The sequence below is a fragment of the Haliaeetus albicilla genome, chromosome 2 (assembly GCF_947461875.1).
Source record: "Haliaeetus albicilla chromosome 2, bHalAlb1.1, whole genome shotgun sequence".
Taxonomy (NCBI): Eukaryota; Metazoa; Chordata; class Aves; order Accipitriformes; family Accipitridae; genus Haliaeetus; species Haliaeetus albicilla.
The window spans coordinates 24,649,550-24,664,948 of NC_091484.1; the positions used below are offsets into that span (position 1 = coordinate 24,649,550).

The following is a 15,399-nucleotide window of genomic DNA, read 5'->3' on the forward strand; positions in this document are numbered from 1 at the left end:
GGTGTGCAAAAGTTATTAGGATTAGGTACCCACATGTGCAGCAATGCTATTTCTATGGAGCCCTGTGCAATGCGAGAGTCAGCCTGCACATATTTTAAGAGGTCCTTGCAGACCTGTCAGAGGACTACTAACTTACACAGAGAAACAAGACCTGTTTCCTGTGTTTTGAAAGCTGAGAGCTAACCTGTAGCTACAAACTTTTCTTCTTCCCTGGCTACCTTTTTAATTGCTGACAACATCCATCTTAGTGCCTGCAACCATCTCAGCTCAGAAAAGCCAGCTGATCTTCTAAAAAATACCTGTTGACTTCAACTAAACATTCAAAGACATTTGTGTGTACATGCATACACACAAAGATTTTATATATATCTATATATCTACTTTTGGATTACCTGATTGCTCTCACTGTCAAGAATATGGGGTGGTTGTTTGTTTTGGTTTGGTTTTTTTTTTTATTAGGGTTGTTTGGGGGGCGGAAGGAGGTGGGGGTGGCTGTTGGCTGAAATGTTAATTCTCCTCTTGTGAAAAATGTAAGAGTCTACACAGCCTGACTGAAGTGGGCTTCTTGGCAACAAGGAAATAAAAATGTTTGAAAAATTCAAACCTTTAGTGTCTTTCAGCTTTTAATTAGTATTTCAAAAGAAATGGACTGACTTTATAGATGAAAAGAGAAAGTTTCAGGCAAATAATTTTGTGCAGAGAAGTAAACTGGTTTGCTGTATCATAAAAAGTAGAAAAAAAATGGAATGAAAAAGAAGTTACCAATAAAATCTGAGGAGAAAAAAACCTCACACATGCTCACACACAAAAGAAACCCATACAGTTTTATTGTGGAGAAGAAATCCACGAGAACATGAAGGACAGACAGTAAAGAAGTTGAGAACTATCATGGAATACAAGTCAACCAAGACAATTTTTCTACTCTACTGTACAACAAATCCTGAGTGTTTCTGAGCAATTCAAAAGGCCTAACCACTGGAAAAGATATTAAGGAGTAACTGGAAAGGCAACTTATTATGATGCTATTGTCATTAACTTCTATTGCAATTTTAAAATCTATATACCAGCAGGAAATAGGAGCAGGCTCTGATGTAATTGCCTATTTAGAAAAACAGTACACCATAATCACACTTGTGTATGACTAAACATGAGCTCACCATTTAAATCACAGCAATATTCTCAGTGCTACAATTATGCAGCCTTCCCCTTCACTTTTCCTCCCCTCCCTTTTCTGAGATACAGGCATTTGTTATGAGAAGGCATGCAGACTAATGCCATCCCCCATCCTGAAACACCAGATGCATTTTATAGAAGCCCCCGATTGTGCTTCCAGATACTTTTTATCTTTGCAATTTTAATCAGAAATATTAATAAACAGCTAAGTTAAATAACTTCTCTACTAAGAACACCTATCACATTATTTGTGGTTTATGACTACGTTAACTGATGTCCAACAGATATAAAACTGTTGCACTTCCTCTTGTCCTAAGTGGTACCTTGATTTTATTGAGTTAAAGTAATACCATAAGCTTAAGACAATTAACTGATCATTAATAAAAAATGATAGAACAAAATACAGTTGAACCATATCCTTGTAAGTTGCTCTGTTACAGATTTTGGTTTTTTGTAGTCTAAGCTATTTTAAACTTGCAGTTTTCTGGACATCCTTGGCAAATAGAAACTTCTACAAGCAAATTACACCCAACTAAAATAGCTAAATGAACGATAAACTCATGATTCTTACTACAGCATGGGTCACTCTAGGTTCTGCTTTTGAAAGAGAAGAGTTAAGAAGAAAGATTTGCTAAGGCTCTTGCATACTGCAGAACTCTGCAGCTGTCAGCACTTCATAGAAATAATTACATATAAACAAAGAAAATTTGTTAGTTCTTTTCCATATTATTTTTGCAACTAACATATTCCACTGCTTTGCTATCTTCTTAGCTTAAATGCAGTACATGCACGAACACCCCACCTCACCTATTTTGGTGCAAAAATATATTCCTCCATGCCCTGTTCCTCAGGAAATAAAGAAGTTGCTCAGTCTGCTTTGCAGAAGTTTTTGACATTATTCCCCCTCATCCTCTCTGTTTTCTTTAAGTAAGATTAAACCAAGTTCTTTGAAAGACTTTTGTACTGATGATTTTGTTGCTTCGGTTTCTAATCTTCTCTTTCAATAAAGAAGATACAAAACTGGGCAGAACACTCCAGTTGAGCTCTCTTCTGCATTTTTGTTCTTCTTCCTACTTCAGTATCTCTTGGATAGTTACTGAAGAATTACTTATTAGCTTGTTCCATCTCTTTTCATACATTGGCATTTGACTGACTAGTGTATTTCCCCTTCTCTGGGAATCTTAAACCTCTCTCCCAACTTAAGGCAGCCGCTAAAGTTTCACTGGTTGTTTCAGCTTGCTTACATTTCCTTAGAGGAATTATTAGACTTGCTGATCTGGATACCTTTGACTATTTCATCAGTTTGCTTTCTTCTAGGCAACACCTCTATCCATACAAAATGCACTAAGCATAGTAAATTAACTTTTCATTGTGGAGACTGAAGTGAGGGTGGCTTTTTCTTTCTTTCTTTTTTTCATTTTTCGGGCAGGAAGGTAGAGGCATAATTTTGGGGACAACAATGTGAGGATAAGAGTACACTTGGTTATTTTCAGATGTACACTTACACCCCTCCTCTGCCGACAAGTCAGCAAGGAGTTGATCAAAGAGAAAATGGAGCGAGAGGTCTAAAACAAGGGGAACTGACAGCATCGAAGGGGCACAGCACCTCAAGGACTGCCACTCCCCTCCATGCACGTAACAACACAGATCACAAGGCATTGTGTAGGATGCTGTCACTCACTGCCACCTTCATCTTGCATTCATGCAGCCATGCCATACATTAGGTCACTTCCCACAGAGTGTTAAATATATATTTAGCTGTCAGTTTTATTTGGATGGGTGGAACTACGCCAGCACCTCATGACCAATCAATTCAACCTCAGTTGAACTAACTTCAACTCAATCCAAGTTCAACATGAACCACAGGTAGACAGATTTGAAGATCTCATTCCAAACAACATGGTCACCTAGAGCAGCTCACCTGTCAAACTCCATTCCCTACCCAGTTTTGGGGTTTCACCTGTTTACAGCTATGATTGAACAGCCATACCTTACTGTAGAAATGAAACCTAGCTTGACTGATAAAGAAGGAGCACTTATTCAATTTCAGCATCACTTCACATAAAAAGTAGTAATAAATTCAGAGAAAAGAACCTAAAACAAAGAGAAGGGACAAGGGCAGGGAGGGGAGGTGACAAACAAACAAACAAAATCCCCAAACATACACAAAACACATAGAGAAAAACTCTACAAATCTCAAAGCCTGGTATCTGCAGGAGTTTTTAGAAACACAATACAACACAGCTTATCAGTACAGTCATTGCATGGAACTTAAAATATTTAGTTTCCGTCTGTCTGAATTCTGGTCCAAACCATCCTCAACCTTTATGGTTTCACTGGTTAGTTTTCAGGCAGAGGCTCCCGGTTCAAGGTTAAAAGGACTTCCAGGTCTCTACAGCAGACACTGCCACCTGCCGTAAGAAGTTCCTTATTATCCGAACCCCTAAACCACAAAGGACATTTTGTCAGCCAGTTTCTTGTTTACAGCCCACTGCTGTGCCAATTTCTCAAAACCCAATCCTGCCATGAACCATGCTGGGGTCAGGGCTGTGCTCAAGAAGGGACAGGCCAGAACACACAAGTCAAGACAAGGAAGACCACAAGGAGACTACCCAGAGATGGTATTGTTCCTGCAGCACCATGCATGCTCCAGAGTTGTGGTCCTGATGGAGGCCAACACCTTGAGAACAGCTCGAAGCAGCTGTGCTACCCTGAAGTGCCTACTCTGAGAAAAGGGATACAATTGCTGCGCAGAAGCGGTGCATCCGGCCGAACAACTATACTCCAGGTGTGACTTTGGGGAAGTGCTGGGCTGCTTGGCAACCTTCTTCAAAACACAAGCTTTAGTCATCGGGTTGTGTCACCCACCCACCCTCACCATCTTCAGGGGACTCCACTGCATCACCACCCAGCAGCTGGTGCTCAGCCCACAGCCAGAAAGGGGCAGTCTAAATACGCTCTCGTTCTTAAACGAAAAAACAAACCAAGCCAAAAAGGCCTCAGTAGTCACCCTCAGGAAAATTCTTCCATTTCCCACAACAGAATTAAAACACTGTAACTTGTCACAACCTTTTGAGGCAGTTGAGGAAAGGGAAGTAGGTAAGAGCACAGTAACAAAAATAGATGAGAGAAACAAGGAAACTCTCTGGAGAAAGCAGGAAGGAGGAAAAAGGCTACTACTTTCCTTCATGGAGCCACCTATTCCCCTCCCTGGTTTTCAGTCCTGTCCCATTTCCCACACACATATTACACTCCCCCTTGACACTTAGCTCTCTAATGTTTAAAACAGAGAAGCTAAGAAAAAAAAAAAAAAAAAAAATCTTTGAAGATGGTCGGTCAATAAATAGCAAATTATTTCCCGGGGAAAAAAAAAAAAAAAAAAGCACACAATACCTGAAAGGGGTCAATTCCAGTGCTGGCTCCCTGCTAGTTAAGTAAAAGGAACATTCTCTGCTGAAAAGGGCTACCACATGGAGGCTAAATTCCAGGCTCATATAATGCAAGGAATTAAAGCTCATCAACTTGAGGCTATTTCGTGCTAAATACTAGTGAATCTTGACCGCTGATTTTGCTTCATGTAATGCATATATGCACAGAGAACACAAACTGAAAGTCTGCATCCCTTCTCAGAAACCAAGGATCAGTAAGCACTTGGCAAATTTTGTACCACTGTATGTAAAAAGACATAAAATTTTATAGAACATGTACCATCACACAAGAAAGCATTACATTTTCTATTTAAGTAGGAAGCGCTCTGTTTAAAATTTTCAGTGTATTCAGTATCTCCTCCATTTCTTAAATGGTAAAGAAATATGCAACTCCATAATGTGAAAAGTCATCCCATTACATTGGGCTAAGAAAATTCTGGAAACCCCTTCCAAGAAAAGTTACCTAATCTAGTACAACAACCAGGCAAGAGGCCATGACTACATTAGGATTCTCCTTTCTCAGCAAACCACAAGCCTAAAACCTCATCATATTCCAGGGATGGAAGCAAGAAGATGGTCTTTGTCTAAATGCTTTTCCAGCAGGTATTTCCTGGCTGCTTGAAGCAGCCCGATAGCCTCATTTTCCCAATGCTTTCTGTCCATTTAGACAATCGTGAAATGGAGTGAACTAGTCATTACCATTGTGAACAGATCTACATAAAAATGAAAAGCAAATGGGTAGATAAGAAACTTCAACACCGCAATCAGGCTGCTAGCTAGTCTACTGAAGAGGGAAACATAGCCTGTAGTTGTCCATTATTTGAGCTCTATAGGTCCACACAGACACAGGCATTAAGCACTAACTGGGGTCCAGAATTACAAGTATTTCTTGAGCATTATTTAACAATTACTCTGCACATATACCTGTAATAGGCAAAGCCCCAGAACTCACCACATTCCTATTCCATTTCAGTTCTGGGATGCCCTGAATGTTGCTACTTATACTGAAGCCTTACTACTGCGGAACTCAGGACTGAACACACACAATACCTGTGTTTTAATGTAAAGTGTGTGATTAGCTTCTAGGGCAAAGAAAATCACTTCTAATAGAAAATTCACCATCCTCCCAACTCATTGGCTTGCCCAAAGGGAAAGATAGCCTTAGCATCCTACACATCAGAAATCTCATTGCTGGCTGCAAAGCCAAACTGCTGAAGAGAAGCTCTTCAACATGAAAGCTGTCTCACACAGTTAAAACTCAGACTCCTCAAACAGCCATAGCAGCTTCTGTAATTTGACTGGCGTGACACAACTTTGGAAATGCAAGTCCTGCCACACCTTTAACCAAAGCTGGTTAAGTAGTAGTGCTTCTGCTTCCAAACATGGAAAATGCTGACAAAATCCAGTCTTCCATGGGAAAATAAAAGACCCCATGTCAGCCTCTGTCAGGTACTCCCATTCTGGGCTGCCAGAGCAAGGCTTCAGCTGATGTGTAACTCAGTACTGCCCACAGCGCTTTCCCTCTTACACACACAGACCTCAACTGGACTTTCCACCTTGTGTAGGTGGGGCACCACAGGAAAGGCTGGCAGTATTTATGGTAACCAAGTGGGCACACTGAATCACAGAAAAGGAATTCTGGATAAGAAGTCCAGCCCATGGAGAAGAATGAAGCACCCAACAGGGATTCTAATCATATTCTCTATATAAGACCATGTGTCACTTCAGTTGTCTGCCATTTGATATTTTAATTCATACAAACATGCACTTAGAAGAGCAAGGATAGGAGTAGGAAGGAAAAAGTCTTCAAGAGTTTGCTTTTCTTCCCCACTCTCAACCCCTTTCCCCTGAACAAATCCAGCTTCATCACTGAGAAAGAAAAAAGTCCCTTCTCACAAAACGTTTTAAAGGATTTGTGCAAGGGTGGGGAAGCTGCACAGAACATAATCACAATTCTTCCTTCGTACAAAGGAGAACTGGTATGAAGGATCAGATCATTCAATATTATCCAAAAGAAAACTGTTGCGCAGGAAAAATCATTACACTGAGCAGGCTGCCAGCTGAAGTGGAAGAAAAAATGCTGTTCCTTCAGTTCTGCCACCCCAGGCACTGGCCAAGCCTGTCTATGGGGTGGACAAGCCATGGAACTGTCTTCCCATATAGGTCACTGGGCTCAGCCTACCTCTGCATTTTTAGATGCATAAAGCACTAATATTTCCAGCATATTACCTTTCTTGGTAGGAAATTCTACTTAAATTTGGCAATTGAAAGCATATTGAAGAAGTAAGCTAGGAGAAAACTTGGCTTAGCCAAACACACCAAATAAAGACTGGGATAAAGTCGGGAATGTGAAAGCTAACAAAGATCAAACTGCTGGAAAGTGCAGTTCCTATGTGAGGAATGTCACTGTTCATTAGGTTAAAGTCTTCCTGCTTTGGTTTCATCCTACACGCACATTCCTGCTGGGTATAAAAGGTGAGACGGGTCTTGGTGATGAGAGGCCATTAAACTACAAGGTCGCTACTGTGCATTATGCTATAAGTTTAAATCAACTTTGTTTCAGTATGGAAACATTTCTCCCTGTAGATAAATGCAGCCATGCTCATGCTTTTATTTTTACATTAAAACAAAAATAAAAGGAGACTCCACCACCCTGGCTATTTTTTTAGAGCAAAACCAAAAGCTATTCACGTATCAAATGCATGCTGGCAATGCACTGTTCAGCAGCAGTAAGAATAACCACATTCATTAACCATTAGGATCTTCCAGCTGCCAAGACAGACTGAGAATGTCTCAAAAACCCATTGATAAATCACCGAGTACGGAAAACCCTGAAAAGCAATTGTCTTGCTCTTGCTTGTTGTTCAGCCCAGCTACAAAATGCGCCAGTCCCTAAACAATGGCTGTCAACAAAGCTTTAGAATCACAAGCACAACATAAGAATTAATTTTATGTAGCTTGCTCTTTACAGATGTCAACTTCAAATGGAAAATTTCTTGTTTCATGATGGACAGACACATACATTGAGGGGGAAAGGTAAAGCTTCATTCAGCATATTATGAAGGTAAATTATAGAATAAAAGTATTTTCACATATTTAAATACACCAATAATCAAACATAGCTTTTTAGTCTTCCAGTACTATTCAAATGCACCGCAACAGGAAAACAAAAACCACAAAACCAAAAATACATCCCTGAAAAATCCACCAGACACTTGCCTTCAGGAGTTCTTTCTCCAAAGAACAAACTCAGAAGACTGATGAAACCTTACTGCTCTCGTGTGTCCCTACCCTGAATAAAGTACACATTTAGGAATGACAAGTGCTTCCCAAAACAAGGGAGATCTAGTAACAAATTAAAAAACATCACACTGGACTTCAGGAATTCACACAGTTGCTTTCACAGTGACTCTAGAATTGATAGTTTACACAAGAATCCATATATCATACTAGGAAGAGGAGCGTAAGTAAGAGGGCTGGATAAGGAGCATAGCAGTAGCAGCAGAATTCTGCTTGGGGGAAAAACAAACCAACCCACCCCACCAAAACACAAAAAGATAATCCTTGAAAGAAAAAAAAAAAAGCGTGCCTGGGATACAGACTAAGAGGTAGCATAACAACCTGTCCCAGGAGAGGAATCAGGAAAAACACTAAGTTACTGGCAAAGGGTAAGAGCTGGAAAACAACTGATGGGAAGTGGGGCAGGGGGGAGGGGGGGGGAGAAGCTGTGTAAAGCTAACTGAGAATCCACCAAAAGCCAGCCAGAAAATTCAAACAGAGGCAATGATGCAGCAGGCATAGAGAATAAGATCATTTTGTTAGACTATGCTAGATAGAACTAAAGTCAGACTCATAGAATAGTTCCAGTCACGCTGAGGGAGCCATCTCATGTTAATAGGGCAAGCATTTCTGGCATGCTTTAGAGAAAGAAAGAGTGCTCAGAATTAGCAATAGCTGCTTACAGGAAGTGTCAGGAAAAAAGATGGAAAAGAGACCAAAACTAGATCAAGCTTACAGGATGAGACTGGTGAACGCAATAGCAAAGTAAATGGACTGAGAGAAGAGCCCACATTCTCAAAGTTTTATTTGAAGGAGAGACTAAGAAAGCTGGTAGAGGAGCAGGCAGGGATGTGAAAATTATGGAGTTTCTTTCAAAATCATGAAGATGAAATCATAAGGGGAATGAAGAACTGGCATTCACCAAATCCTGCATAACTAGGACAAATACTGACAGAAACCAATGGGAGATTAGTTTAAGTACCACTGCACACAGCCAGTAAAAACCAAGAACTTCCACAGTAACACAATCAGCAGCTTCAAAAAGGTTTTAGACAAAGTCACGGTCAGGGTCCAACACTAAACAGACACTAAAAGAATTAGGGAAGGACATACCCTCTATATCCCTAGTACAACAGTTCTGCATGATAGGGGTACTTACACTGAGAACAGACTACTGAGAGTGGTTGAGCACATGTTTTCTATACCCAGCACCTGCTGTTGCTGGAGTCAGAGAAACAGTCCTGAGCCAGCTGGTCCAGCTCAGGAGAACATTTCTTATGTTCTTTATCCGAGTTCCAGCTCCACCAAGCAGTATCTTACACCTCTTCTCTCATAACTGACAAAAACAGAGAAAAGCATGGAAGACATACCCCAAAACAGGAACTGAAAAAGAAGAAAGTGCTAGAGCAAGTTTATGCTGTGCCACTAAAAGAGAAAGGTGACCACAACAGAACTCAGAGAGGTTCAAATAGAGGGAAGCAATTCAAAACTTATTATTTTATAGGCATTTTTGTAACCATTTAATGGTTAGAGGACAACCACCCAGCCTGTATGTAACAGGTACCAAACACAACCAAAGCACCCTGTTCAACAGTCTCAGAATAGCAAGCACGCAAGGTCTGGTGGTATCTCATGCACCCAAAACAGGACAGCCACAGATACGGTATTTTTCCATCTCCCACACAACAAGAGTAAAGCATTCTAGTAACAACCTGTATTACCAAAATCCTTAAGGAGTTACCTTAGGGCAGTCATGCTTTGTCAGACTTGGAACAGAAGGAACAGAAATTCAGCCTTTCAAACAAAAACATGCACCTCGTGGGGCGGGGGGAACTGGAATGGAAATTCTTTAGTCCTTAGGTGTGCCTTTTAAAATGAAGTGATTACAGGAAAAAATGGTCAGAATTACACCAGTTATCTGTGGGATCAGTCAGTCATCAAAACTGGCTGACGTTGCCATGAAGAGTGGTAACATTTGGTGGAAGATAACGGAAGCTCTGTCTCATATGAGAACATAATTAAAGCCTGAATAAAGATAGAGGCAGGATGAAAATCCAGAGAAAACTTTCTGTACCCAAATGTCTTTGTGGCTAGCAGATTGTATGAAGCTTGAGAGCAAGAGAAAGTCGTTTTCTCTGGATGTTATGACTACCCATCGTTGCAGTCAGTGCAATGAGGTAGAAGTTACACTGCCTGCAAGGTCAAACAATACCAACTCTTCTCAGAGATACCTCCCAGCTGAGAGAAAAGAGGCTTTCATGGTTTGACCCATCCAGTGATGTAACTTTATTTAAAAAAAAAATAAATAATCAACCTGTGTTAATTACAACCAAAATAAGACACAGAACAGGTTATCACCACAAAGAATTCCCAAGAACCTTCATGAAATTGCCCAGAACAAAACAGCCAGAGAACATACTCCTACATGCATTCAGAAAGAGTAATTAGTATAATGAACAAATGAATCATGCAAACTAATGAAGGAGCTAGGCAATTTAAATCACAGTCCATTCAGTCTCTCCTTTTTCAGAGAAGGATGAAGGAAACCTACGTGGCATATTAAGCAGTTAGCTCTTGAATTACAAAGTATATAATGCCAAAATCGTTGCAAATAGCAAGTCTTCAGATATGAGAAAGCAGACTGAAAGTTAATGTAGTGAAGATGGCTAATGATACTATGTTACACATATTTTAAAGAGAAACAAAGAAAAAAAAAAAAAAAAACTAAAAAAATCCACAATACCACTCAGGCAGCCAGACATTTGTCACAAGAGTAAATCTATATTCCGGTGGTATTTCAGACTTCCATCCCCACTGTACTCTCTATTTCCAGAAGGACGGGATTTGCTTCACAGCAGCTGATGGACAAGGAAGAAAGGCAATCAGACTAAGAGGCTTTTACAATTCATAAAATTGGGGCTATTGAGCAATTTAGTGATACTCTGCTTTATCCTGTCAAGATTACAGCCCTTCCTGCTTTACAAAAAACGGGACAGGGAGTGTTAGAGAAGGAAGCTTCCAACCCCAGTTGCCATTTCTATCAACACCTGACTGGAAGTATCCATGCCTGAACTGCAATTACAGGACAGGCGGACACCTTTGAAGGCACTTTAATTCCCTTTCCAGCAAAAGGAACGCTAGATGGTGCTGCATCCGTATTCCTACCTTTATGCTCTCAGATTAATTGTCCCAGCAGGAAAAAGAAAAGTTCAAAGGAGAAAACAACTGGGACAAGATAGGTGCCTCACACATGTAGCAGCAGCGTGCCACTTCTATGTCATACAGTGCTGTGCCACTGTCCACCAACCTCGGGATTCGAGTCTCCTTCTGCCCCTTTTCCTGTAGGAGCTCCACAAGTGATAGCAGTAGAAACTCTAAGTCAGGCTACATTGAACTTTTCTCTTAGATCTTGCTATCAAACCCCAGAATGAAGTAATAGTTAAAAAAAATAAAAATCTACTAGAGCAGCTACTGAATCCATTTTCAAGTTTAATGCTATTCATGTTTAGAAAATACGTGCTCTACCCACAACATTTTTTTATAACCCTTAAAACACTCACAAACAACTTTTTTTTTTTTTTAAATGGATCAATTCTTCTATTTCATTTGCCCTTCTATGCTCAAATTAGCACAGATTCAGAAGTGTCTAGTTGCATAACACTTCGGTTATAGCAACTATGAGTTTTGGATTGCTTTACTAGCAAATTCTGTGGGAAAGTCCTTTAGGGTGCTGTCCCCCACTCAGAAGTAACACCAGCTTAAGCAAACTTTTCACCTCACTGTTTTTTGTCACCCAGGCCACCACTGCAGTGCTTATTCCCTTGGTTATGCCAACATAACTGCTTTTAGGCCACACAGTAGAACAGATCAGAGGTGTGACCTAGCTAAAAAGGAACCCTCATCTCCCCTCTGCCACAAAAGCGGACCAGGGATTCTATCCAGTCCAGGTGCCTGAAATGCCTCCAGTTGCACTCCCACAGAAATCTGCACAAGCACAGTTTTGAGGTGGTTTGGGGACATGAAATGTTTAAGCCAACCCTGTACCCAAGAAAATATGCTTAGCGCAATCAGAATGTGCAACGCACCCTCCGCTACACTACATCTGCTCTTAGGTCCCAGGCAGGAAAGATCGTGCTGCTGACAGAGAATGCTGAAGTACCTCTCCTGCCAGCAAACAGAATGGGGGGGGGGGAAGCAAGCAGCAAGAATTTAAAATTCTTTGAGCTCCAATGGCCTTCTTGAAAAGTTAAATAGCAAAACGTGCACATCATGTAATTTGTTCTTAGGCTTAAGTTGTATCAGTCAACTCCAATTACAATACCATTAGCTGGTTATGTTTCAGAAAGCATCACCACACACCACTTTGACTCAGTTTCCCAGTTTTTTCTTAACTGTGTTCAAGCCTTTATTTGCAAGAATTTTTGCAGATGACTTTTACAACAGGCTCTAGGTGTTAGTCTTAGACTAAAAGAAAATAGATTACCCCGACTGCTGAATTTGAACATGCCTGCTCTAGGATGAGTCAAGGCTTAGTTGGTATTAGAAGAAAAATTATGGTATACGCAGACTTGACATGAACAAATTCTTTCCCACTGAACAGTTTAAAAGTGTAAATAGTGCTAAACTGTCAGTCAGACCTACACAAAGTCTTCATGTTAAAGCCTCTGACAATCCTTATTCCTCTGTGTTTCTCTCTCTGCTTGTTTCAGGCGTATATGCTGCATACCAGCACGTACCACTGACAAAGTAGAGATTTTACAGAGGAAGTATGAGACCAATTCCTATCTCTCAGTCTATGCCCTTTGACACCTTTAAAAAGCACAGCACAGAGCTGAAACTCCGAAAAATCCACTTAAAAAGAAAAAAAACCCAAATCCAAAACTAATCAACCAACCAAAAAATCCACCACTATTTCTACTCCTTATGTTGTCTCCTGGTCACAAACAGTACAAATCTGCTGCTGCAGAACAGCTAATCCATAACAAAATCATTATAGGATCAATCAGTAAACCACACTTGGCTGACAACTAAGCAAGAAGAAAGCAATTCAGAAACTACATCACGCTTGAAAGAGTGTGAGGTAGGAAGACACACACTGACCTCCATTTAGCAAAAACTACTTTTAAAAATTAAAAAAGGAAGAGTTTGTCTTGCCTTTCAAGGAAGCATAATCAAGAAGGCATCTTAATTCATGAAAGAAGTTGATTGTCTGGGCTTGTAGTCAGAAACAGAAAAACATAAAGTTAACACCTTCCTGTTAACAGGGCAGGGGAGACAGGACACGGCCAACAGAACAACTTGCAACAAAGATCCTTCTACAAGGGGCCTGGAAAACAGACTTATGCTACCAGGAATGCATCCATGTAATGTGTAGAGTTTCTACCAAGCAGATACCTTACATGGCAGTCAAAAGAGTGACCTGTTTATAAAGTAACAGTTAAAGAGCTCTAAACCCATAAATGTAAAGGAGGAGGGGTAGGGAGTAAGTTTCTGTTAATAAAACATTTATTTTATGTAGCAGCATACCTGACTGAAAGTGACTTCAGTGTTAATCCAGTGTCTTCCCAAGGGAATTGGGATGGACTTGCACAGCATCTCTCCCCTTCTTTCTATTTTATTTTTTCAGAATATCAACCCTTAGTAACTACACAGCAGTTGGGCTGAGCTAAGTTAAAGCATATTACAAAAGTATCAGCCGATGGTCACCATTAACTAGTTCTCTGACCTACAGACGATTCTAGACACGGCTGGAAGTAACTCAGGATAAATGTATCTGGCAGCCAATTAGAATGGCCCCAGCCTTATTTCTTTTTTTCTCAGCCCTCTCATTTCTCCCTCCTGAAAACTCAGCTGATTCCTCAAACATTACCAAAAGACCTTGGAACCGACAAGGTCACTTTAAGCTAAAAGAAGCCTCACAGCTCAGCCAACAAACCATGCATTTGGAATGGAAACTGCCTGTCATTTCATGGCTGTATCCATGACTAAACCGAGTTACAATGATTATTCAAACACAAAAAAATTGGGTCAGCTGACCACATCACTAAGAATCTAATCCTATTTAAAATACCATACTTAAACACAATATTCCATTTATCTGTATGAATCCTTCATAAAAAGGCATTTAAGCTTTCATACAAGCATGCAAGAAAAGCTGTTCCTTATACATTAACTTCTATAGTTCCACAACTAATGTGACAAAAATAGAATGGTTTTGAAAAGCAAAGATGTACAGTCAAAATATGATGTTAGACACTATTTCTTCCAACCCCTTCTCCCACAAAGCAATTCTCATATCGAGATAAAAATGTAAATTATGCTGAACATTACGACAACCATTCTATATTTTAAGCTGCAGTATTTCCTTCCCCTCATCCCTGATATTCAGTTGGTTTATTTTCCAAACAAACTTCAAATGATTCAACTTCCCAAGCACATTAGTATCCTAGCTTCACAGCTGTCATTGGTTTAGCCTACTTGCGAGAGTCTTAAGCCTTACACAGTGCTTTCATTGAAAATTCAGGTGCTTGTGAAATCACTTCTTAAACAAGCAAAAATGTGCAGATCAGCAGCAGTATTGTCCATGAACCAGGTACCTCACCAAAAGCTTAAGAGCAGAAGCTTAATTATACATCTCCACATCCTTCTCAAGATAACAGATTTGACTACTTACCAGTAATGGTGCAGGCATCTCTGTACTCTCTGCAGTCTGGCACATCATCTTCCACTGCTTCACTTACATAGTGCTCTTCGTGAATGCCTGTGTCACAGGCTAGGACTGCATGATTCGACAGCTCTGAAGGAGGCACAGTGGTGGCCAAAGTGCAGTCGTGCAAAGCTGTGGCGTCCAGCTTGGCAGGTTTCACAGGGTTGTACAAACTGCCATCAGGGGGACCAGCACTGGAGACTGGGTCTGGCTGGCAGAAACAGAATTCTTTCTCTTTGCTAGAGTTGGCTTCAAGAAGTCTGCAAAACACAAAAGAAACAAATGTTCAATTCAAGCCGTTCCAAACAGCATAAATCAGAATAGGTAATTTTCTTTTCCTTAGTTTAACCTAACAAATTCAGCAAATACTAAAACCCAAGTACTCTTCACAGAGCAGCTGCTTATCTGCACCTTGCACAGTCGTGTCAAGTAGAAAAGTGCTATTCCTTGTACAGTGGTATTTACCAATGGCTGATTAAACATATTTTTGCCTAGCCCAACTTGAAGTAAGCACAGTCCATCCACCTTGGCTCATTCATCACCTAACTTTCTCTCATGTCAGCCAAGTGAAACCTTTCTGTAACCCAGAGTGTTGCATGAGCCATGCCATGCAGACAGAATACGCATCACTGATTGTTTTACTGGTACTTTAATATCATCATCATTTGAAATTGCCTGATAACAAACAATACAGAAATGATTAGGAGCTTATCCCACAGCTCTGCTAGACTTTCCTCTCCACTGGGCCACCCTGCACAGCCCAGACCTTCACTGCCAGTCTGCCAGCTGGCATCTTTGCTCCCTTTACAGAGT

At 40.5% G+C, this 15,399-nt stretch overlaps 1 protein-coding gene across 7 annotated transcripts in view; it reads right to left on the bottom strand.

Moving 5' to 3' along the window:
- The window catches only part of TRAK1 (trafficking kinesin protein 1), a 138,705-nt gene that overhangs the window by 75,156 nt on the left and 48,150 nt on the right, over positions 1-15,399 (bottom strand). For all 7 annotated transcript variants that reach the window (XM_069810813.1, XM_069810847.1, XM_069810787.1 and 4 more), the window contains exon 2: positions 14,554-14,846. Coding sequence is in view for 5 of the 7 variants with exons in the window: in XM_069810787.1 (XP_069666888.1) it covers positions 14,554-14,846 (293 nt within the window). In the remaining 2 variants the exon portion in view is untranslated. The remainder of the gene's footprint in view (positions 1-14,553; positions 14,847-15,399) is intronic.